The sequence below is a fragment of the Fringilla coelebs genome (assembly GCF_963513975.1).
Source record: "Fringilla coelebs genome assembly, chromosome: 22".
NCBI classification, from domain to species: Eukaryota; Metazoa; Chordata; class Aves; order Passeriformes; family Fringillidae; genus Fringilla; species Fringilla coelebs.
In genome coordinates, this window is record NC_140048.1 from 6433716 (window position 1) to 6460118 (window position 26403).

A 26403-nucleotide genomic window follows, 5' to 3' on the forward strand; every position below is an offset into this window, starting at 1 on the left:
CCATCAGCTCAGCACCACCTCGTCCCCCTTGGCAGTGAAATTACATGAATAACCATTACCATGGTAGGCCAGCAAGTGCATTAAACCCCTGGAATTCGTATAAACAACACAAGAACATAAATGACAGCCATAGGTGCAGGGTCCATCGATCATCCCCTTCTCCCTCACAGCAAGAAATGTGGGATCACATTAAAAATAGAACAGACACCTGCAACTAGACGGGTATTTATACAGAATATTGTGACAACTGTCATTTCACATTAGTCAGCAAGATCCCACAGGACTTGGAGAAGTATTAACTGTGCTGCATTTTTTTTTCCTGGCAAAATATAATAAAATCCACTTTCTTGATGGCTTCCTGGTGGGGATTGCTCCTCTCCCTGAAGTCGTTCATGAAATAAGGATGCACCTCCAATAGCCTGGAGAGAAAATACTTTACCTAGGCACCAAAGTAGGGCAGGGGGCATTGTGATTCTTCACTTGGGACTCATCCATGCTTTTCACAATGTTTTGATGACACCAAACTCAAAAAATGACCATAAATGACCCAAAGTCAAGGCAGACCTAATGCATGATATTTATCTGATTAATAATTTGAATTATGACCCCCCAAATTGTGAAGATCAGAGAAGGACTGTGCACTCCTAAGAGCCCATTTATTGAACAAGTTCCTAAAAGACCTGAAGGAGGAAAATTCCAAATTCCAGAGTCAGAGGTACAGAGGCACTTCTGTTTATTTACAGTGCTTTGCCCATACAGATAAAGTATTTCAAGGTCTTGCTTGTTACCCTGAGCCTCATGAAATAAAAATAGGACTTTTGTGAAGGTCCTAGACATTCCTTTTATTTGGTGAAAGACATTTACATCACTGGAAGCAAAATGTATCTTCAACAGCAATGTAGTTCCTGTCAAAAAACACACCGTGCCCTACATCTTACCATCATCACAGTTAATCATTTATACACTGTGCAGAGGCACGTGGTGCTCACTGAGAAACACCAAGGCCCACTGTGTGTCCCAAAGAACACTCAGCAAGTACAGGCAAGGTGAACAAGGACAGAGGAAGAAATACCTTGGATACAACCTCTGATGGACAGGGCTGGAGAGAGGAGAGATGATGGACAAGGAGACAGAATTGGAAAGGACAAAGGGAACTAGAGAAAAGAACATGTCAACAAGGCAAAACTAAAAAAACTTTGTGGGGAAGAAGAGGGTCTTGAAACAGATGTAGAATTGGGATGGCAGACAAAGAGAGTGCTGAGTGCATCCATCAGTGGGTCAAGGGGAGCTGCTGGAAGGAGAAGGGCATTATCAGAGCACAGGAAGGCTTTCAGCAGCAGCAGCTGAAGGAAACAGGGGAACATCTGTAATCTTCTGTAAAGAGCCAAAAAATGCTGTTTTAGAACAGCTCACACAAGAGAAGAGGCAGAACTGCCCTGATCAGAACCACAAGGTAAAATGTAATGTGGCACAGCGGAAAGTGGAGAACTGATCTGCCTGTCATTTGATGCCACCAGAAGCATTTTATAAACACACATTAAAATTCAGGTTCTGTTTCTGAGTGCCTCTCGCTGAGGGAACTGGAGAGGGCATGGCCTTGACTCATGTCCTGGCTGGCACCAAGGTCCCCAGCTGTGCCAACTCAGACCTGTGCTCCCAACAAAGGCCATCTGTCAGCGGCCTCTGACACCCCAGCTCTGCCCTGCCTTGTCCCCGTGTCCAGGGCATCTGGGCTTGTTTGTACCAACAAGGCTCATGTTGAAGCACAGCCTGTCACACAGCTCCTTGTCATCTGGGCTAGGAATTGACTCAATGATTCAACCACGCTTCCCTTCCATGCCATCAGAGGTTGGTCCAACCCCAGCCATCACCTGCCCAGCAGAGGGGGACAGGCCACCTGGCCCAGACTCTACAGGGCCTGGAGGAACCTGTCATGGCACTCTCTGCCAGGTGGAAGACATCCAGCTGTGGGCTCCTAAAATAGAGCCAGCATGGCATACACAAAATGTTTGACCAGTACAAGTGATACTCCCAAGCCTGCAGCAAGCTCTCCACCTCTGCTCATCTTTGCATCATGACCAGCATCTTTTTGGAAGATAAAGGCATAACAACTGATTTCAGGCATCAGTAGGTGGGATTTTCCAATGTGTTCTGTGCAGGCCAGATGATCCTGATGCCTTAAGTTTTACTTTTCATATTCTCCAGATTCTGCACTGCATTAGTATATAACTCTGAACTCTATAGTAAGTGTTAGCAAGTTCTCCTCACAGTTCAGTCACACAAAACAATCCTTTTCCACCCCCAGAACCAAGGACACTGTTGCAGCTTCAGGCTCAAAATGTGTAAACAACAGGGAACTGAGGAGAGCACTCTGGGAGGATGGGACTGCATAACCTGAAGCTGTAATCACACAATTAATCCCAATATGGAAATGGACCAAAAGTTATAAAAGTGTGAAAACTCATGACCTACTGTCCATCTTAGGTGCAGCCTCGGTCAGGCTCTGGTACTGCCCAAGGTGTATCCTTGGTAGGCCTTTTAATAAAGCTGCTTTATTCCTTTAGCCTCTTTTCTAGGTAACCTCTCAAGGCATCAATCCCAGCTGTTCCTCTTGACCTTGCAATCTCTATTTTAATTGATGTGTCCTCCTGGTTACAGAATATCAAGGATATCAAGGAATATTACAGCTAACGATCTTGTACTTGGAGGTTTTCCTCCCACCATGGACTTTCAACAACTGTTACACATTTTCCTTTGATTTTGATAATCTAATGTTAAAATCACGACCTATCCCCAATCCACTTCAGATTTTGTTTGTTTAATCAAGAGTTGAGCAATTTCAAAGATGTTTTTGCAATTCAAACACTGAGTGGTTGCACACTGAGCTGATCCTTTGATATTTGGAAAGTTCTCCAATGCCAAGCTCACAGAATTAATCTTCCTGACATTGCAGGTGATCTAGTTGATCTTACAGATGATTCTGATTAAATGAGCTTTTTTAAATGAGCTCTCTCCAGTTCCCACAAAAATATATAAAATATCTACAAATGTGATACAATGAACTTTATCTTCTTCTGCTTAGAGCAACACTTGGTGCACAGGTGCTGACATTTCTTAGTCATTAAAGAAACTAAACCTAAAATTCTTTAAAACATTTTATTCAATACTCTATTGGGGTTTTCTTCTAACAGCAGTTACTGCACAGCTCTCATAGGTCATATATAAGAAGAGTTATTTTTGTGGATAAAAGACAACAAGAAGTCAATAATCTTTAGCAGACAGCCTTCACCGTTCTGCTAGCACAAGCTCATCCAACTGCTGATGACCCTTAATGTTTCCCTGATATTGTTTTCTGCTATAAAATGGAAGATCTAATACATGTTGAAGGTCAGTCCCCACCAAAGGCTGAATCAGAGATAGCCTTCATAAACTTCCTGAAATTTGTAATACTGTGCAACATCCTCTGTCCTGTCACAGCAGTGACTCCATCCATGTGTCCTCTGCCCAGCATGCTGCAGAGCTGGAAGTGCCTCCACTTCTGCACCACTCCTTGTGCACGAGGAAAAGCTGAGCCAGGGATCACACCACAACTAAAACCTAGACTTCTCACCACAGCTTGGAGTCAGGCAATTATGAGGGACTACAAATGAGCAATTTAGGTAATTAAAAAGTCAAATATACAATATGCAAGAAGCAGCATCAGTGTGTCACTGCTCCATGGCACGGTGCTCCTGATCCTGGCCAGTGGCTCCTGATGGGTCCAGCCATCATTGTGGCTCTGTGATGGCTGCAAAGGGTTTTCCATATAAGCCTGTTGGAACATGTTTTGTCAGCAACATATATAAAGTATGTTGGGTAATTGCTGCTGGAATTCAACATGTGCTGTATCTCATCTAGGAGATGCAATTTACTGGCTGTATTCCAGTAAAATAACTTTATGGCTTTCTGTCATGATAAATAACTGTTAATAGCATAATGGAATTAATATTTACTTTGAAGCTATGCTGTCTATTCAAATAAAGTTGCTATATATAGAAGCATCCTCATGCTGCTGGGCTTTTAAATGCTGAGAATTGACAAGACAACAGGCAAATATTAAATTCCAGTTCCCTCCAGCCATTAATAAGCCTTTTGATTTTGGGTTTGTGATTGAAACCCTTCTGTCTATTTTATATAGCTATGAGAGTTCAAGAAGTGTTAATTCAAATGTGGGACAGATGAGGCAGGAAGGGCTTTTGGGGTCTGGGAGCTCCCTCTGCCTGCCCTAAGAATGGAGACAGTGTAGGATGGTGGGTCTGGACCACCAGGCTTGGAGCTAGGGGCAGCAAGTATTCACAGGAAAGTTCACGATTTAACACACAAAAATTTATCATGTTTTTGTCATTATAAATGTACTTTTTATAATTCTAACAAGGAGAGATTAAAAAGACACTGAAGTCTAACCATATCTCTTCTTCCCGGGGATGAAGGGAAGTTCACAGAAGGCAGGAAAGGAGATGGCATTTCATCTTTTAAAGCTCAAAACCATGCTTCCTTTTAGTAGAAAAATGCTAAAATAAATTGTCCTGGCTATGGTAGGACATTACAGACACAATGGAAACTTGCCTGCAGGGACAACAGTGAGCCTGACCAACAGAAGGACAAGGAAGAGCCAAGCCATTGCTCCCAACATGCATGCTCAGAAGGAAGTGCAGCAGGAGGATTAGGCAGTGCAGCAGAGTCACAGGCGTTGCAAATCCTCCTCACAGTGCTCCAGCATGCTCATGTCACCTCATCCTGCTTTTATTCAAAATTTCTTCATGGCAACAAGCACACAAAAACTGCAGGCAAAGTGTAACCATCAACAGAAACGCCCACGCAGTATCAGAGAGTGTCTGGGGTCAGACAGGAGGCAGAATCTTCACAAACATATTTACAGTGCTCTAAGATGCTGCAGTCCTCTGGAGCACCGGGCCTTTTAATGGAAAAACACCACGGATTTGTCGTGGCATCTGACAAGGAGCCACTCCAGCAGCCTGGTGCTGTCCAGCGAGGAGGGCAGAGGGAATGCCGAGGTGGGGGCTGCAGTGGGTCAGTGCTGGCCACAGCAAAGAGCTGCTGGGGCACCCAGCCCTGCCACCACCACCACATCCCTTGTGGAGACCCTGAGGGGCATTCCCTGGGCTAGGGAGACACAAGAAGCTTCCCTCAAAAAGCTGTCAGACCCCACTGGCTCCTTCCCCTGTTCCTCTGTCTGTTCCTATGCCCCTGAGCCACTCCTTCCCTACTCCTTTATTTGCCCTCATCTTTGTACTGCCCCAGACCAGGGTGAGCCCCCAGGCCCCCTGGGAGACAAAGTGAGACCCTCTGTGTGTGGGACCTGAACATCTCACTGCGTGGCTGAATAAAACATCTGTGGATATTATGTAAAGGTCCTTTGTGCTGCCTTAGCCTGAACTCTGCTAGCAGCAAGTTGGACTGCGACACCCCCTGCAGAGGCACCCAGATATGCCCCAAGAGCCCCCAGGCTTTGCAGTGGGACATCAGAATTTTTAATGATTGATTTGGATGCCTGAACTCTTCACCTTAGAGGAGTTCAGAGGTATTGTAGCTCATTGTGAGAACTCAGCCAAACATTAAACCAAGTGCAGCTCTGCCAAGCGCTGCAGTCAGAGATGGACATCGAGCCCTCCCTGGGGCGTGGAGCCGCGTCCAGCTGCTGGGCACGGAGGGATCCAGCTGCGAGGGGAGCATCACCACAACACCGAGCAAGGCTGCAGCAGAGGGCTGGGGTGCGGCTGCAGCTGTGCAGCCCCGGGAGGGCAGCGGGGTCCCTCCCGCACGGAGCTGCTGCTCCCCGGCAGCCACGCGATGGCAGCAGAAATATGGGAACACCGGAGCGCACGGACGCGCTATCCCACCGCTCCCAGGAAAAGGCATTCCGCAAAGACGAGACAACTGCTACATGTGAAACAACGTCTGCGATGGGTTTAGAACAAGCAGAGAGTAGAAAAACAGTTTTTCTCCCCGAAATACAATAATTCGCACTTTCTGCATTCCTGATTTGACCAACAGGCCACTCGGGCTCCCCTGCTGTAGAGCCGGCACGGCACAGCACAGCCGTGTCCCCCGGCAGCTTCAGCCTGACCTACAGCGCACACAGCAGGACCCAGAGCTCAGCTCCTGCCTCACACTCATTCCTGGGTCAGATCCCGGCTGGGAACCGAGAGAACCCCTTGCTGCTGGCACTGCCAAGCCCATCCCTGCTCCCCTCTGTCATGTCTCCCTTTTCACTTCACCCCAGGGTGTTAGCGGGCAATTAATACTTTTTATGTCCAGAAAGTGTCCAAACACCATCGAATTAATAATCCTCATCCCTTGCCTATAAAAAAGGGAAGTAAATAACATCCTACAAAGGTATGGCTATCCAAACATGTCAGATGTATCCACACTAAAATCCCCTCTTGACAGGTTCTGTGTCTGTGTTGCTGGCTGGGCACAACACCAGATTGTGTTTAGGAACTCCAGCACCTTCAAACAAGACTCTGCTCCCCCTTCCCACGCACACCTCGGTGAGCAATAGCCCACCTTCCAACAGGAACTCGGGAAATTAAAATGTTTAATGCACCCCTGACCACACAGAATCGGCAGCAATACAGCAAACAAGGTTTGCCCTCCTGCCCAACACACAGAGAAAGAAATAAATAAAGAGGAGCTCGCTAAAAGCCAGGCAGGGAAGGCAGAGCCAGGGAGGTTCCTCACTTCCCATGGAAGCCCTTATCTCCGTCACAGCCCACAATGCAATTACAAGATTACAAGGCACATGCTGCTCCAGCATCTGGATCCTCCGTGCAGACACAGGGATCCCTACAGAACCAGGAAACCTCTTAATCTTGTGAGGAATGGCAGGAATTCTCCTCACAGCACAGCTCCCACTGACCCCTCTCCAGGCACCACTTCCAGGGACAGACAGTGTCTGGAGTCCATATTTGTCCATGTAGGCACAGAAAGAAACTGTGTGGTCAAAAAGGCAAATGCTGACCACCACCTCTGGTCCAAAAAGCACTGATGTTTATTTTGTTTTGCTGTAAACTCATCTACATTGTAAATCCTGGGATGAAGTCTGTACCAGTACCCCTCCATCCCCATCCCAGTCCCTAGCACATTAAACCCAGACCACAGAGCCAGCAATCCAATCTCCATATATTTTATTCTCAATATATTTCATTTCTGGCCACCAATCTTTAGATCTCCTATTGGATTTTGCTTTCATAAATGGATTTTCCCACAGAGCTGGCAGAAAATAGATTTAATTTCGAATTTCTCTAAACTGAAATAGTCAATATAAATGTCAATGTGTGTTTGTGCCATGCAGTTGGTGAGGCGACGAAAGCCTCACATTTCAGAGGGATTCAGGGGCCTGCCAATGTGTTTTGTGTCTGTATACTTGTTCTAATGCTTTCCTTCATAAGGATGACTAAAAGTATATATATATATATTTATTAGAATATTTGTTTTGCTGTTTCATTTTGGGGATGCAAAAAGCAGTATGACATCTAGCACTGCTTTGCAGGCAAGTCAAGATGCAAAATTCAATGTCAGCAGAGGATTCTGCAAACTGACATCCCCACAGAGCCATCACAGAACGGTCTGGATTGGAAGGGACCTCAAGGACACCCTGCCATGGGCAGGGACACTTCCACTGCTGTAGGTTCCCTCTCTCCCCCCAGTACAGGGTGTAGCTGCAGCACCAATTACTCAACAAAATTCCAATCTAGTCTGATGTTAATGTCATTAGTCCACAGAGATCCTTTTGGAATCATTTACATCAAAACTGTCTTTTTACATTCTAAATGAAAAATGCTCAGACTTCAGTGAATGGGATTTGAATTACAGCCCTACCACATGTGGCTCAGCTTTATTCATGCTATTTATTAAACAGGGGGAAAATGATGATGCAGTCAATTACAGAGCAATTACCTGAGCATTGCTGCAAACCTGTTGCCTTGCACTGCAGGGACACTGGTTGTCCTTGATTTGGGCAGAACTTGCCTACAGGGCACCTGCCAGGCAGAGCATCCCCCAAGGCTCTGATCTCAGCTGAATCTTCATTCTGAGACACCCAGATACTAGGAAAACTTCCACTGATGAAGTTAAATAAACCGTGACAATTAAAGGATTAGGAATGTTATGGGTCTTGTGAAGAAAAATATCTTCTGGACATGTACAGGACATTAGGAAAAGAAGCCAAAACTCAAGAGAATTTGCTGTGACTTTATGTTACTGCAGGAGAATACATCAGGGCCCTGATATACAAAAGGATTATTGATATGTATGTTCCCTTCTGAAGAGACTCCCAGGAGATCCATTCTGGATTTAACAATAATCCATACTCCCCTTCAGAAATGGCAAAACAATGCTCCCATTCCCCAGGACTGCCTCCAACACAGGAATCATTAAGATGCCATCACAACCCTGCATTCCAGGTGCCATAAACACCAGCTGGAACAGGAATAAATTCCAACCACAGCTTGTGAGCAGTCAACACCTCCACATTTCTGCACAGGCATCTGCCTGTGGTGCCCACCGTGGAGAGGTGCACTCTGCAAAGGTGAGTGTGCCCCAGCAAAGGTGGGGAGATGCTGTTGGTTCCTTATGAGCTACAGGGGGTTAATGGAAAGGCTGGTTATAAAGGGGATCCGTGAAATCTCAGGAGGGGTGTCAGGACAATGATATTTGCAGCAATGATGAAGAACAGAAAAGTGCCCCTCCTTGTCAGCAGTTTCTCCCTCGTTCAGGGCCACTTGTTTGTGTTAATGTATGCACACGTGTGTGTCATATTTCCAGAAAGCCTCTCACATTTAACTCTCTCCTCCAAAGCCATTCCACAGTATTTCTCTGAAATGCATTAAGCAGACTGAGTGAACAATGTCATCCTAATTAGTTTGCAAACTACACAGCTCACCTCTGAGGGCGAGCAAAGCCCATGTAAATTAAAGGGAATTGCAGCTGGCTCAGGCTGCCCAAGGAATCCCTCTCCAGATTAGGGCTGCTCCAACGTGCCACCTCCACCTCCCACCCTCCCAGGACAACTGAGTAGATTTCACCCACGACAGCAGGGAATAGAGAGATGTAAAACCACTCTGCAGTTCAGTATTCCATGGTGGCTATTTTACACAATGCAGAGGAGCCCATTTGGTCATTTACCAAAATCAAAAGTCTGGTCCTTCACAGGTGCCCCAGGCTGCAGAGGCCACTGATGCTGTCCCCACTCTGGTGACCCAGGGCGAGCACAAGGACGCTGCCAAAAGCCAAATGCTACAAAACCTGTGTGAAGTTTTGATCATGATGTCCCAGGGTTTATGCAGTAATTGAATAATCTAAAATTTTCATTCCTGTCCTCGTGGACTAATCTGCAATAGTGTTAAGGGACTGTTATGATATTAATTAAATACAAGTCCTGCATACAAAATTGATACTTCGCATCTCCATGTCCACAAGGGAGTTTCTCTCTTAATAAGACTGAAATCAAGTTTTACTTTTTGGTTGGTTTTTTTCTTTTTAAGGAATTCATAAAGATTACCATATTGTACCAAGGTAACAAACACCCAATCTACAAGAAATATCAAATACAGAAGCTCTGGTGCTTGGAGTGGGACTAGGGGCACAGCTCTTCCCCAAGCCTTGGGACAGCCTTTCTCCATAACCACTTCTCAGGCACTGGGGTTTGGAGAGACTAAAATATTCTCAACACAGGATAAAGAGCAGCTTGATCAGTGTCAACCTTCCAAAACACAGATGACAAGAGGGAAATTCACTATAAAAACACGACCTCGTTTTAATTTTGGCAACAATTTACTACGAATTCACGTGAAGGCACAATTACACTCTCCTGGAAAAGTTCACACACAAGAAAAGACAGAAATGCATCCTCTGAGCCAGGAGCCTGCAAAGTGGAGCAGCACCATCCAGAGTCATGGTAAAGCTATTCCAACATTCCCCTTACTATTATTTATTAGTTAATATTTTTAATTATGTGAATTGATTAGGAACACATCACCAGGGATCCTAATTAATTAGAATTTTAAAAAGGATCACAGACCAGAGATTCCACAAAGAATTGCACAAAGAGGTGTATTAAGGGAAAGGCCAAATTAACTTCTCCTTTCTGGTTTATCCAGCCTTTTCTAACAGGACTGTGATCAGATTAACCAAGTAATACCCAAACCCCTCCTGTACAGCAATGCTAACCAAGGCAACAGCTTGAGGATTTCAGGCCATGTTCGTTTAACATCCACTTGGTTAAGTCGTTTATTCCTCCTAATCCATATTTATTTAAATGAGTCAAAGTAGTTTATTCCTTATTTATGTTCCAAATTTGCTTTAGCTGTCTCCCCCATGCTCACCAAATCCTTCTATAGGGTTCTGATAGACATCAACATCCCTCAGGATATAGACTTTTTGTTTCAAAAATGTATTTTTCTATTTACCCAAAACTTGGAAAGACAAAGGAGCCATCACACTGACAACACGCAGGAAGGAATTAATTATTAAATCTTCTAATACAAATCCCTGTTCAGAACTGGCTGGTCAGTAGTTTCACAGGCCAGCATGTTCCTCTTCCCTGCCTCTGAGCTGCCATTTCCAGAGCAATGTTTGGATGCTATTGATGCTCTTGGCTGTCGGCTCTGCAAGTACTTTTCCATCAGTGCAACAATGATCCCTATTTATCTTCTGGCTGCAAGAGTTGCTGAGATGATCTGGCAGTGCCACAAGGCAGACAGTTATTTCATGCCCTGTTAAACCCTAATGCGGCTAACTACAGTATCACTCCAAATTTGAAAAAAAGCCTTTTTTTGTTATTTTAAATCTGCTGCCTACGTGTCCAAGTTGAGAACATTGCTTCCTTTTAGAATGCTATCAGAAACCTAAACCCAAAATGCTGTCTGTGAAGTAGCAAGGTGTACTGATTGAGTAATTAATTAATTAAGGTTAAAACTACATCATTCTGCCCAAGAAACACCTGGAAGTCAAGAGAACAGACGACTTCTGCATCATTCAGAACAGACTGGCAGTGACCACCCAGGTGCTGCCTGTGGATGAGAGGGTGAAAGTACCTTCTTGAAGACAGAAAATCAGGTACTAAAGGGCTCTCAAGCTGGAGAAGGATGCAGGAATGAATGGCTAAACCCTGGTACATCCAAATCACAAAGCAAATAGTTTAACACTTATTTTCCTGAGTGGTGAATGTGATCAGCCACAAGGAGGATCCCTGAAAGCTGTGCTTCCTCCAGCTCCAGATGTGCCCATATTTGCTACTTTCCAGGAGACACACTTCAGTAAAATAGAAATTAATGGGTTCAGTGCAGGCTTCTTTGTACTAAACACAATCACCACCACAACCATGCAGTCGGGCACTAAAGGGCTGGATAGCTCCAGCTTTGGAATAACCCCAAGAAAGTCTCATTTATTTTCTCGTGTGCTCAAGCGGCAGCCAAAGGTCATCAACAATCTCTTGCTACAGGTAAAAGGACAGCACAGGGTCTGGTGTTCTGAACTGTGAAAGTTTACAGAAGTTAATTAAATCACACTCTGCAAAACCCAAAACAAAAACAAGGCACCATTTCCGCGATGATGACTTTTTTTTTTTTTTTGTGCTTGTCATAATAAAACATTGTTATTGGATGTAAAAATTATGGAACAAAGTTATGCCTCTCTGGTGTAATATAATGCAATCCATTTAATACTATTTTAAACCCCAAAACCTCATTAGAGCAGACAGAATGTAAGAATGACAAATGGTCTAGGAGGAAGCTGGAGCACGAGATGAATTCTGGGCACTCGTCCCCTTCCCGTTGCTGGCGCTGACTTGGGGGATGCTGGGGGAGTGTCAGCAGCACGTGGGGAGAGCAGGGTGCCCCTCACCCCATCAGGAGGGAGGTTCATGCCTTGCAAAGCATCAGCCTGACAGCTGCCAGACAGGCCTGGAGACACAGGTGAAGCTCTGCCTGTCATGGACACCCCAATTACCCCAGCCAGGCTCACAGGCTGTCAACTGTAAAATCAGCCCAGCCTACACAAACACACACCCGGCAGCCTCCCACCCCTTGGCCAAACTGACACAGCTGAGCACTGCAATTACACATTTTAACGGCCTTGGACCACCCTGGCCCCAAGTTTGGGATCCAGTGTTGGGAATATAGCCCTGCTGTCTTAGGAATGAGCTGGGCACAGCTCTGTGGGTAGGCTTCTGCTACCACAACAAGTAATTGCTATTTAATAAATATAAAACTTGAATAAATGCACTTGTTATTCACACCTGGACAAACCTTTAACATCAGAAGTGACCAGAGTGATCAGAACAGCTCTCTCCTCATGCAGATGGAGGTTAAGAAAGAAAAGTGGTGTCAAACAATGATGTATTTTAGAACAAACGAGCTTATTCCAGAAAGCTTATTCAGAAATAATGCTTCAGGTGCAATCACTTGCATTAATGTGTCTGAGTGGCTGAATACCATCAGCAGAGCAAAGGTTCTCTCAAAACACACATGGATTCTGGGTCAAATTCAACAGAAATTCTTCCCCTGCATACTGCAAGTCCAACATTCCTTCATCACACAGAAATTACAGCAATTGCTACCAAAACTTAGCTGAGATTTGTGAGAATCAAATTGGACCCATTCCAGCTACCATGGTTACAGAGTGCTGTGCAGCCCACCCTGAGGTGTTGGGTTGCCCTTGGGCAGTGCCTGTTACAAAACCACGGAGTTTTCCAGAAGATGCTCAGTATGGAGACACTCTACAGTCACACAGCCCAGCCAGCAGGCACACAGGCAGGTGGTGAAGCTGTACTCACAGTTTGCTCAAAGGAGTAACAAAGAACAAGCATATTTGCTGGGGGTGGGGTGAGTTGGGGTTTAACCCCAGCCAGCAACTAAGACCCAGGCCAGGGCTAGCAGATGGAATTCAGCAAATAGGAGTATTTTTCCAAAAGTGTGGACAGTCTTTGTTGGGTTGAGGTGTCTTGGGGAGCCATCACCTCCTGGCCCAGCACAGCCCACAGCCACCCCCACCACGCTCCTACCTCCACTCCTTGCACCTTCAGTTTCATGTGATCCTCTCTGGTTGTCTTCCCGTCTTTCCTTTTTTTCCAGCAATATCCATCTTTCCTGTATTTCACTTTCTTTCTGTTGTACAGGATCATAGAACCATTCTGTGGTCTAAAAGCAAGAAACAGGTTTGGGTTACATAAAGCAACAAAAGCAGACTGTAAAGTGTCTATGGAACAATGTCCCACAGACCAGCAAAAGGCTCCACAGAACAGCAACAGTCAGGATTTGGTGTCAAATAAATGCTCCCCTTTTGCTGCTGTTACCTGGCTGAAGTGATGTCTGCAATGTGCAAACTCTTCTGTGAGGATCTTGTACCTAATGCAGGAAGTGCCAGTGATAGGTTAAAGAAAAAAAGAAAGGAATTCTGATAAAATAGCCAACATTTTCACTGGATGTATTTTGACTGCTGCACGCTGAAAATTAGAAAGAAAGAAAATTTAGGGGGAAAAAAAGAATTGTTATTTAATTACAATTTCTCTCTCTTGCTAACACATCAGCAGAATGAGATTCCAACCACCTCTAAAGCTGCACCAGGACATGGATGTTGGCTTAAAATGACAACAAACAAGCAAAACAGAAGGGGAGGATAAAAGCACAAGCTTATACATTGGTTTCACTGCTCTCCTTAGATCAGTGCTAGACAGGGAGTAACCTGCTCCCTTCTGAGCGCCTGCTCAACTTCAAAGACACAGGAAAACTTTTTCCACTTAAAAACTACGATGGCAATTGGAAATGTCCTTAAAGGCATGGTGATGCTCAGCAGACAGGAGCCACTGTAGTTTTTGGGTGTAGAGAGATTTTGCTGTTTGCTAAGCCAAATCACACCAAGAAATAACAAATACCCTCCAAGCCAGGAGGCAGTGAGCATTTTTCCCCATACACACAAATATTTATTGCTTTTGGCCAGAAACCCAAGCTCCATCCTCCCAAATTATACCTTCTCCTATCCCCCAAGTCCCAGCAGCCTGGACCCAAGGGCTTGGGGAGGATGCTCCTCCTCTCTTCCTCTTCCTCATCACCCTGAAAATCAACACTGGGGTGTCAGCACAGCCACGGTATCTGTTTGACAGCACTGGAGATAGTGCATTAATTCAGTGGAGGTATTATGTATCTCATTTTAGTGTTTATTCTATAAACCCCCAGTCACTGCACGTGGCAGCTTAAACCCTTCTCACAACACCAGAGATCTCCCAGGCACCTTTGGGCTGTGTCCGTGGCTGACAAGTCACCCAGGGCAGGCAGTGAAAAGCCAGAGAGCTGAGCTCCTGCCTGCTGCCCCTGCCCTCACACACATGGTGTTCCACAAAACACAGGAGCTGGAGGCTCCTGATGCCAGGGAAATCCTGCTTCCCTCACCCCCAGTGACACACGGGCACAGGCAGGGCAGAGCCGAGCTCTGCAGCCTCGCTGCTGCTCTGCAGGGCTGGAACAGGGTTTGTTGGTTGATTTCTGCAATGAAAAAGGAACACAGTGAGAGGGCACTGGCAAAGCAGTTAACGAGATTTATAGAAAATAGAGCCCAATGAAACAAAATCTCTTAATGATCTCTGGAGCGGTTTTCGATTTTGATAAGAGTGTATCGAGCTGCTTTAAGGCTCACAGAAAGCAGCTGGTTTTTAAAGATAACTTCATGAGATGAGACACAATTTTAACCTGATCTACACTGCTGCTGCATTTCACCCACGGTAAGGAAGAAAAGAGGAAAGCTCTGCCCTGCTCAGCCATCCCTCAGCATTCAGACATAGCCCAGAGCAGCCAACTGATCATGTGGGAAGACACAGCAGGCGAAGCCTGCCGGGGATTCCCAGGGCATGTGACAGATGTGACTCCAGCCCAAATCTCTGGGGGTTTTGCCACTCAGACTGAATTTGGGGAATTCCTTTTTCCCTTTGCAGATGAGAGGGACAAAGTCACAAGCCTGAGCGCAGGCTGCAGTTTTTGATCGGCTCTGGATTTCCTCTCCTTTACAAGCCTGTGGCATTTAAAAGCTGCCTAATCTCTAGTTTGGTTTCTTGCCTGTGGCCTGAGGGAAGGAGAGGGAAGGACAGGAAGAGTAATTGCAAAGCAGAAAGCCTTTTGTCTCAAGTATTGATGAGATCTGGAATGCTTTCCTCCCTCTCACCCTGCTATCTATCGCCAAGGCTCCCACAAATTGCCACAATAGCCTAAGAGCTACTTTTGCCCAAATTAGTCCTGCTACGGAACAAGCCAGGAAGTAGATCCTAAATTCTATTTTCCCACTTATTTTTAACATGAACAATCATCCTCTGTAGGCAATGGGTCTGAGCTCATTGCTTGGGGCGACTCAGGGCTCCTGACAGTGCTCAGGAGAAATCCAGGCCACTGGATAAACCAGAGTTTCCCTCAGTAAGACAAAGAGAGGGAGAACAGAGGAAATGGGATTTCCAGAGACAATTTTCCAGAGAGGTCATTTTAGATTTGTCACCCAACTCAGCTGTGCATACTGACCTCTGGCTAAAAGTCCTGCTCTGAGTGGGTTTTGTTTCTTTTGGATTAAATCCCTCACCTGGGTGATAGGAATCCAAACCTACTTATCTTCTTGTTAATAGGAACTAGGATGCAAAGAGAGAATAAACAGAAGGCAAGTTAAGATTAGGATGTTTTGGTCAACTGATGCTTCATCTGTCTCTCCATTAGTGCTCAAATTTAGGTCCCTCTGGCCTGAAGGACAGAGATTTCCCCTTAATCACATTAGTGCAATATTAAAAATGCTTTTCAGTTTAACCAGTTCCCTCTAAATTGTCACATCGAGATGTGGTAAATGTCAGACATATCAGTTAATGAAAACTACGTTCTACTGCCTCAGGAGCTGGGGGTGCCAAAAGGGAATTGCAAATACTGCAAATCCAAAAAAGTCTCTTTTTTAAGATAACAGAGCAAAATCAGCCAGAACCATTCCTTGAGAAGGTCCATGGCTCTAAGAGTTATTTTTTATTATATCATCTGCATTTATTCCAGTTCCAATCCAAGGAGGATATTTAAAGGACAAATATGGATGTTTAATACAGCTGCCATAAAGCAGAGGTACCACACACCAGACCCTCCCTGTACCTCACCAGTGCACGAGCAGAAGCTGCCCCCAGTGCCTGGGTGACAGCCCCCCTCCATCCCTGCCACCCAACACACTGAGAGATGGCTCCTGCAAACAGCCTGGATGATGCCATTTTTCACCTGCATGATATTTTCTCTGGCTGTGAAGTTATCATGGAGCCAGGGGACAACAGGAGGGGACTATCTTCCATCTTCTGCATCTGTGCATGATAATAATGAGAAATTAACTTCTGCTTTCCCAAAGGAGCAACCTACTGATGCAGAAACTGGCTGGGAAAAGCTGGAATCCTGGAGGAAGACATGAAAAGAGACAGCCTTTCAAGAAATATTGCATAGAATCCTTGTCCTCATTTCCTTAGGAATGCAAATACCTTGAACCTGTCTTCATCCAGGCCAGTGTGGGAATGGGGAGAAGAGCCAAGAGTGAGTGTGACAAGGTGCCTCCTGCAGCAGAGCAAGGCAGAGCTCTGGGGCAAGCAAACACTGCAGGTGATCAACACCAATCTATTTCCTTCTTCTCTGCACTGTCCTCACACTGCAGCAGTGATGGACAGGGACTGTCAGTCAGGACTGACATCATGCTCTCAGAAACACCTCATCTCTTATTTCTTGTTTCTGCCCAAGAAAAATATCTGATGACTGAAGTTATTTCTCCCCTGAGGAATGCTGCTCTTGAAATCTTCATTTACCTTGACATTTTCCCCCACTGCACCCATGGCTTATCAGAAGATTAAAGCCCAAATGGAAAACTGAAAGAGGAATCTCAAGCAGTTGCAGCCCTTGACATCTCACCTGTCCTTGGCCATGCAGATACCTGGACACTCACTGCTGGTTTAGGAGGTCACCCAGACTCAGTAAGGATGGAGGCACCCAAGGCCCAGGCAGAGCCACAACCCCTGTCTCAAGGGCATCACCCACCAGCCCAGGGATGCACCTGGAAGATGCTGCAACAGGCAGATCCCTTCAATACTGACAAAAAATTTTAAAATTATATTTACATGGGCAAATGTTTTCAAGACTGTGGGGATTTTGTCCACCACAGCTGTAACACTGGCAGATAACACAAAAACTTTGTTTGACAAACACTTTTTTCCCCCCTCCTAAATAAATGCTTGGCTTTTAGGCAATGACTCACCCTGAAAGAAAAGAAACCCCAGCCTGCACTAGTGGGACCAAAAACCAAAGAAAAGCCCCTCAAAAACTTTATATTCAGACTTCACCATAACTGGAAAGCCATGGCATCTCATGGGGAGAGGCTGCTGCCATTACAACCTCCACTATACACACTGCAAACTGGGATTATTGGCACAGCAACTGAAGGAATCACTGATTATATGTTTGAAATTTGTCTGATCTTTGAACTCTACAGGGATGAAATAAAGACTTCAGATAAGTCTTCTTATCCATGTAGCAGGAGGTATAAATCACAAGGAAATGTAAATAGACTGCAAGTTTTTTGTATCTAGAATTAAATGTCATTTCCATTTAAGATGTAAGTGAATTTTCTTCGTATCTACAATATTTAAGAAGTTAAAGTCGAAAGTCACAGACGTAGCAATTTTATCCAGAGCTGCGGTTAACGCAATGGCTAATCCCATCAAGGGGGCATTAATTGGTGTCTAGATGCTCCTTCTCATAGCAGCAGTAGGCCATAAAACTTAATCCTTACCTCCTCTTTCCAGCATGTAGCCTCTGTGTTCATCAATAAAAGTAATGTGATTCATTAAGTATAGGAGTAATTACCTGTGGCTCCAACAAACAGGACTGAACAAGCCGTGCCAGTGCCAAGTTGGCTTTTGTGCCCTCGCTCAGAACTGCCAGAGGCTGCCAAGGAAAGCCCTTCTGCAAGATCAGGATAAATTCTGATGGCTGCAACACAAGCTGCAGACCACAACACAGCTGCTGGGCATCTCCTTGGTGTGGGCTGGGTTACCCAGTGACAAGTCCTGCCCCAAAAGCAGCTCCTTGGGGCAATTGATGGAGTGATCAGGATGCTGGTGCCACAAAAACCACATTGTGAAGATATTCTGTTTGCATGGTGCATTGGTACAGAATGGATCCCTAGAACATCTGGGGCTCTGCTGATGGAGGCAGGACCCAATCATCCTGCCAGCAGTGATGTCCCTGCAGCACAATGCAGGCAGGTATAGAAGTCAATCCCTAGAACATCTGGGGCTCTGCTGATGGAGGCAGGACCCGATCACCCTGCCAGCAGCGATGTCCTTGCAGCACAATGCAGGCAGGTGCCAAGCACAGCACCTTCAGCTGAGAGTGATGGGGAGGCAGAGCCTTGCCTGTGTCCCTGTGGGAGTCCCTGTCAGGCTGCAGAGTCCAAGAGCAACGGGGCAGCTCCAGGCACCTCAGTATAACAACAACTCCAACCAGCATCACTCCTGTGCTAAGGCCTATACTCACTAATGGGTCAGAAATTAATGTCTTTGCTCCTGACACAACTAGAAAACAGGTAACAGTGCTGCCAGCACTAATAAGAGTGATACAACTGATCTGATTCTCAGCAGCCACTTACTCTGCTGCCATTTAAGTGTATTGCAGCTGGTCCCTAAGTGTGAACTCCACAAAAGACTCACACAGCGCCTCTGCCTATCATAGCTACTCAGCCTGATGAATTCCATCATTGTAAGTTTCCTTTGAGAGCAAATTAAAAAAAAAAAAAAAACACACCAAAAAAAACCCCCTCACCCACCAAAAAACAGGTTAAAATTAAGTTGATATGTTATTTACCCAACCAGGTGGGTGAGCTTTGCTCTCCCAGTGACATAGCAGGTCAGAACTCAGTTCAGCACCTTGTCTGGACCTCCCTAGGCAGGAAGATACTTCCAGAAACAGTCCCAAAGCCACATATTTCATTCAAGCAGTTAACAACAATTTTCCCCACATTTTACTCAGCAACATGATAATTCACATGTTGATCACTCTGAACACTGTAACAGACTTGAAAAAGAAATTAGAAACAATCTTTATGAACTTCTCAGCACACTGAGCAATTGAAGCCTCCCTGTATCGATGTAGGACCAAAGACAGAATATTAAAATTGTCATTAAGTGGAATGCACATGAAATGCTAAAAAGTCTTTCTGCAAATTATTTCTTGATATAATGTCATGCTGTAGAACTAAATCTTAGTACAAGGTATGAAAAAAGCCCGTTAAATCAACTTTGTTCATTTAAATATAATTTTAAAAGAACTGGCATTCATCTCTTTATTGCTCAAGGATTTTTATCAATTTCTTTAGCCCTCATTTATTTCTCTTCCCTACTCCCATGGGGCTACCATTTGATTTATTGGGAATTAATTCTTACAATTCATGAATTCTTTAAACTATTTTCAGATTAATCACCACCATCTCCACTGGTGCACCAAGGAGAGCCCCGTTCCCTCTCTGTGCTCACACAGACCAAAGGGCTCCAGCCCCCAGGTGCCAGCAGCCATTCTGCCTTATCAATTGCTCTCTCCATGGACACAGATTGTTACAGTGAGGACCAAGGGCTCCAATTAACTTTTAAAAGACTTATTTGGAGCTGGCCTCCTCCTGCGGGGGGATACTTCAGTTCTAAATCTGGTCACTTCCCAGTACAGCAGTAACACGTGTGTGTGCAAACACTGCATTCTTATGGGGAAGGAAGAAATTGAAGAAAAATTCTATTTATTTAGTTAACTTACTTCCTGTTAATTTTCCCCACTTGTAACAAATCCAGCTCCAGGCTAACAAGGTTTCCACAAGTGTGTCAAAGTGGGTTTTGTCCAACACACCACATACCAGGGAAATTTGCCATGATGAACGTGAACCATGTCCTTGAGCTCTGGCAGGTGTCACCTCCCCAGCAGTGAGGCTGGTGGGAGCCACGTGGGCTTTTCTGATAATTGGGAAAAATCTCACTGGGGTTGGGAGGAGAGCAGAGGTCTGAGGAAAAAAAGGGTTCTCCCTCTGTTAGCAGCATGCAGCTTGACTCATGACTTGAGACACTTTAAAAATCCACAAATATTTGAAAATTGAATAATAATAAATAATTATAAATTTAAACTGAGAACCACTCCAAATTGTAAATGCAGTTCGACAGCTGATGAACGTCTAACAGTGCAAGCAGAAAACAGCAAAGAGTGGAGGAACTGGTGATGCTGGTGTGGGAGGGAGCAACTCCCCAGCTGTGGTCCAGTAACACATCTGTCCTCCATCAGCACAGCCAGGCCCAGCAGAAGATGGACAGAGCACTCCAGAAAGGGCTGGAGAGGGGACACAGTGCTGCTCCACAGCCACCACCAGCTCACTCTCTCCAGGCAAAAGCATCATTTGCAATGTTGCAATTCAATTAAAAATGCTGATTTGCCTTGGACTCCATCAATTGCTGGGACTTACATTGATTCCTGATTAATAGCAACTATGTACATAAATTTAGATTAACTTGGAAACCAGAGATGCTCAAACTGTCCCAGAAGCTGGGCTGATTGGGATGCCTGTCCTAAGCCCACAGCCAGCACCATCAGCTCTTTGTAGGGTTGAAGCTTAGGACTGAGGCAGCTGTTGAGGTCAGCTTTAAGATGGGCCAACAAAAGCAACCCCAGCCCTGTCCAGGCAAAGTGAGCAGTCCCAGGGAAGGAGGGCAGAGCTCACTGTGCATCCTCCAAACGGGCTCACAAATGGTGGCACTGACCAAGCCTGAGCTCTCTTCGACAGGCACTGACAAGGCGCATGCTGGAATGCCCTGCAGCAGCCTGTTCTCAGCCCTTCCTCTCTTTCAAATGAACCTCACAAATATAATCTGTTTATTTATATCAATTTAGTCCCATCAATTAATGATGACAAGGCAATTAACTAGAATGCCAGACAGTAAAAAATAACCACATAATGCCTTCTTTAGAGGAAATCTATTATGTAATTCTAATCGGTCTTCATTAACACAAAGTATTCCAGTAAAAGGTAGTAATCTAGTTATAGTCTGTGAAATATGAAGATCCACAAAGTAATTTTTCAGAATTAAGGGTATTTTTTAGTCAATAAGAAGAAAACCTGTCTGCATTTTTCCTGCAAAAAACTTTTTTGCAATAAACTACACAACTCCATAACATAAGGCGCTGGTCCTGAGCAGGCTGTGCAGTATCACCAAAGAGGAACTAAATTCCATTCATCACCTCCCTTCCCCACAGTGTTTGGGGTCTGGATCCAGCTGAGAGCATGGCTGCACCCATTTTTTCCATCTCCCATCCAGCACTCACTGCACAGGTGCTGGTACCAGAGAAAGGAGTCTCAAACCATCAATTGCAGTGGTTTTCAAACAGTCTGACAAGCAGGTATTGTGCTGATTAGTGTTCAAATCAGTGTTCACTGATCTGTTTAGATGATACCCCACTCATCCTAGCCATAAGCTCTCCTTCACACACTGCCATGAGTGACAGGAGAATGGCACAGCGTGACCTGACCTGACTCATTCCTACATCGTGGACTGAGCAAGTAATTTGTGCACAGAACAAAGACAACATACTTGCTTCAGTATTTCATGTGAGACACTTCAGAATTACCAGTGTTTTAATAGTACTAACCTAATTTTTCAATTGTATATATTAAAGATTCCATTTTTAGGGAAAATAGGATGAAAAACATGAGTTCACAAAACAATCAGCTTCACATGGAAATACTCATTTTCTAATTTTAAGCCTTATTCCCCTTCAAACTTATTCATAAACTTGTAGTTGATAAGAGAGAATTAACCCCAAATATAGAAAATCCTGCAAACAAAGAACACAGACAAATATAAAAGTAGTCAGCCACTTCTCCAAAACATTCCCAAGCTGTTAAGTACTCTCGACTTAAAACTTCTAATGAAGCAGCTTAAAAATCCCAAATTCCTACAGGAATGTGTTTACAATACAAACTCAATTATTGTCTTATTCTGATGCTTATCTTTTCTTACACCCTCTCAGCTCATCCTACTTGGGAATTTAATTACATTCCAGTATTTTTAGTTCAGATGAAATTACACATTTTCAGATTAATTTAGCCTAAACCAACTCTTGTTAACAGCCAATCCTTTTTTCATCATGCCCTAATTTGTGACCCTACAAGTCAGCATGAACTGCTCTTTTAAACCTTGCATCACCCCGCCATAAAGCCACACTCGCTGTCCCCAAACCCAGCACAGCACCCAGCATCACTGGGTCAAAGTTTGCCCAATTTCCTTTGATCAAAACCCTCCTTTTCCTCTTCCCTCTGTTATTTTCTTAGCTCAGTTGACAGAGAACAGCCAAAGGGTGACTGTTCCCTACACACTGGTGCGGGGAAGGTGCGACCTTTTCTGATTAGTTAAAATCCAAGGACGACGTTCTCACAAGGACATTTCAGCTCAGCTGCCACAGGAGAAGCACGAGATGGGAACACAGGCCTGAAGCAGGCTCAGCACTCAGCTTCCCCCAAAGCAAATCCCAGGACATGAAGCATTCCCTGATGGGCACTGATGCTTCCCACGGAACGCCCTGCCAGCACCGCGCCGGGAATCCCGGACTCTCCCCAGGCTGCCTGAATCCAAGCACGGCCTCCACAGCTTTCCTCTCACCTCCCTCCCACCAGTTGTGATCTTATGCAACTGTCAAATCCTTGGCATGTTTGAAACCTACTTGTTCAGGTGCCAAGTGGAGACTCATCTAGTCCCTGCAACGAGTCAGATGCTGCAATTGTGCTAATGCCATGCAAGACTTCCACTTTCCAAAACTTCACTGTCACTGTCATATTTTCTGAAAAATCCCTTCACCAGGATTTCTTCTCCTGGGAAGCTGAGAAGCCTCAGAGAAGAATGAAAACAGTAATTATCTGATTGCTTCTCCTGTGTTTGCTGCTTTGGAATGTGATCTGGAGATCGTTTATCAACAGGTGCATGTTTGATTGGTTTCAGGTGAATTGTTTTTACTTAATGACCAATCACCATCAGCTGTGTTGGACTCTGAGGAGTCAGTCACAGTTTTTATTATCATTCTTGTTAAGCCTTCTGTCTGTATCCTTTCTTTAGTATAGTTTTAGTATAGCATTCTTTAATGTAATGTAATATAAGTATCATAGAATAATAGATCAGCCTTCTGAGAACATGAAGTCAGATTCTCATCTCTCATCTCATCCTGGGGACCCTCACAAACTCAACACTTCACCAAATTTTTAATATCGGCAAGAAACTTGGATTAAATGACTCTTGGACAGGCTGCTAAAAGAGGTTTTGTCTCTCTTAAGGAAATGTGGAAAGGTTCCCACAATTATCACTTTGCTTCCTTTGCTTGTAACAGTGTAAATCAACCCCTAACACCCTGTTTACTCACTGCAGCAGCATAAGAGCAGGGGGAAACACAGGAGCCCTTTAGCTAGAGAGAATTAAATAAAATAGTGGGAACATCCCACAAATACCAAAGTCAATTAATTCATTTGTTACGGGGCAAGAGTCCTGCATAATTTGTCCTCTGAGTAGTTTATTTTACCTAATTGCTTATCCAGCAAGAAGATCTCCCCTGCATGACCCATTTACTGTGCAAGAGGCTCGACTGATGAGAAACAAATGGTCACCTTCCAGAGGGCCACAGAGTGACAGCAGGGATGCTCCATATGCTGCTCTGGTCCTCAGACCCACATCCAAGGAGAGGAATGCACCCATAACCTGACACTTCACAAGCTGGTGTCCAGGTTCTCCTGAGGAAACCAGGAGACCTCAGTTCTCCTTTCCAGGACAAGCAGGAGAAGGGAAGGCTGCAGATAAGGCACATCCCACTAAGGCTTTACTTCCACCCAGCTGCATCACTGCAACCCACAGCAATGTGCTCACCCACCACTCACCTTTTACAACAGCACTTAAGGAACACAACAATTCCAGTTGTGAGGGTGGAGCTCTTTGTCAGCCACATCACCCTCTCAGCTTTGCTACGCGAGTCAGACAGAGCAGAGGCAGAACCAAATGGCTTCATGCCTCACTTCTACATCCCCTGTCTGTAAACATTGCTGGGGAACAGGGGGAGCAGAACTGTCAGACCCACAGCCACCTTCAGTTGGCCAAAAGATGGAACCAGGACAGATGTTATTGGTCTCATCAAAATTTTGTAAATTGAACAGTGAAATGGAACAGCCTTATTTATCTTAATTTAGTTTATCCTTGACATTTACAAAATAAATACAGGAATAATACTATGGGCACAATTCACTCTCACTGATGGCAGCAGGAATCCCACGTGCTCTGACAAAAGACAGGGAGTGACATGGCTACTGTCTGCTGGAAGCAGAGCAGAAGGTGCCAGAGGATACCTAAGGAATTCACCAGTACCTCTCAGCTCAACACCTCCCTGCAGCAGCAAGTACATCCTCACTGGACAGAGACAGGCAATGCTGAAAGGAGGAAGGACTGCAAGAAGATGCTTGGAGATTGGCTGGGCAGAGGTTTTCGAGCCACCACCAAAGAGGCAACAGGATTTCTGTCAGGAAAGCTTCCAGCTCTCACATTCCACTGGGAGGCTTCTGATGGGTTTTTACTGATGCTTCGTCTCCCTCAGAATCAATAGCAAACAATAATCCCACGGCTAGGCATAAATCATACTGCACAACTCAGCAAATCATCACGTGGGATGCCTCCGGATGAGGCCACTTCTTTACTTCCAGAAACAGCAGCATTAATGGTTTCTGCCTGCCAAGCAACAAGATTCCCACTTCACAGCACTGGAAATCTTCATCCTGCACTGAGCCCAGCCACTGCCTCCACTCACTGTGGAACAAATGTGGGCAGAGCTCATCTCAGCCGGTGGGTAGCTGGTGGGTGCTGGCGCTGGGGACAAGCCAGGGAAGCACAGGGGCTGCAGAAGGGCAGATGCCCACCAGACCTGACATGTGCCCACCTGCCTGGGGCCACAAATCAACTCTTCACACCAGTCCCAACACACACCCAGCTGCCCAGGGCTGCAAAGAGGCTCCTAAAACCCCTTTTACCACTTGTCATCCTGGCGATGCCACTTCAGGTGCAGCAGCCCCGGGCAGCAGACTGCACTGTCTGTTTACAGCAAACAAAGCTGCTGCAGCACGAGTCAGAAATGAAACGTTCTCACAAAAAGCAGCTCTGGAAAACCCCAGCAGCACCTTCCCTCATGTCACTTTACATCCTGTCAGTAACTTACAGGAAACAAAACGGCCCATCAGAGTTATCCAAGGGTGTGAGACTTTAGGTACATCTGTAATTAAAACACAGACACCAAAGCTGCGAAGCAGTGCCATAAAGCAGATCATTTTACAGCTGGCTGGGCTCCCTCTGATGTACTTGAGAACCATTTTTAAGTGACATAAAGTTTAACATACCGGTACATCTGCCTACCCACCAGATTCTACACGGAATTTAAAATTTAATTATATTAAAGTATTGTTACAGTGCGCATAGCAAGAACGCCAACCAAGTGTAACTTGAGGAGAATCTTTGCCAGATTGTTGTGAACCTGTGTTTTCAGGACTAGGAAGGAAAAGAAGAAAAACTCAAACCTGAACACCTGTATCAGTGCTCTCAGCTTCATTATTGCTTACCCACCAACTGCTCCACATTTGGGCTGAGCAGAATCACATACTTGTCCAGTGTTTCACTACAATGTCAATGCACACCTACAGCACCTGTGCCTGCCAAGCAATTACTCCTCACACCACAGCCTGCTCACTGCCTACACGCACTTATTCAGCACCAAAAGGAAAACCTCAACGTCTGCAGGCACCTCCTCATCTTCCAACAACCACAACACAAACCAATCTGTCCTCTCTAGGCTGAGAAGCAGATCCTCTGGGATGCTTCCAGCTGCTCTGCACACACAGGCACAAACATCCTCCCCCCAGTTCCATGTTACCAGCTAACATTCCAATAGGCAGCTTAAATAACACTGTGCTTGTCATATAAGACACTGTCCCCATCAGAAAATCAAAGCATCAGCCCCCTGGCACAGGGCACCCTCTGCCCTGGGCTCAGGGGGTCCAATCCCTGCCAGCCCAAGATGGTCACGGTGCCTTGCTTCAGCCCTGCACTCCAACCTCAGGGCCTGGATGGAAAAATCTTTGTCCACAAATAAAGATCCCAAATAAATAGTTTATTTTTCATCAGTTGCTATTTGCAGCCATTAAGATGCAACAAGCAGTTGCTGGATGGTGTTTTTGACGTAGGGAATGTATTGGAAGAAACAAGAGAATATCATTAAGGGTCAATTAGGAGCTACTTAAAGGTTATTTTTGCATATC

At 45.1% G+C, this 26403-nt stretch overlaps 1 protein-coding gene across 1 annotated transcript in view; it reads right to left on the reverse strand.

Moving 5' to 3' along the window:
• Positions 1 to 26403, reverse strand: part of CAMTA1 (calmodulin binding transcription activator 1) — a 225276-nt gene that overhangs the window by 144627 nt on the left and 54246 nt on the right. Inside the window, exon 4 of the mRNA XM_084220356.1 lies at positions 13064 to 13199. Within this exon, the coding sequence (XP_084076482.1) occupies positions 13064 to 13199 (136 nt within the window). The remainder of the gene's footprint in view (positions 1 to 13063; positions 13200 to 26403) is intronic.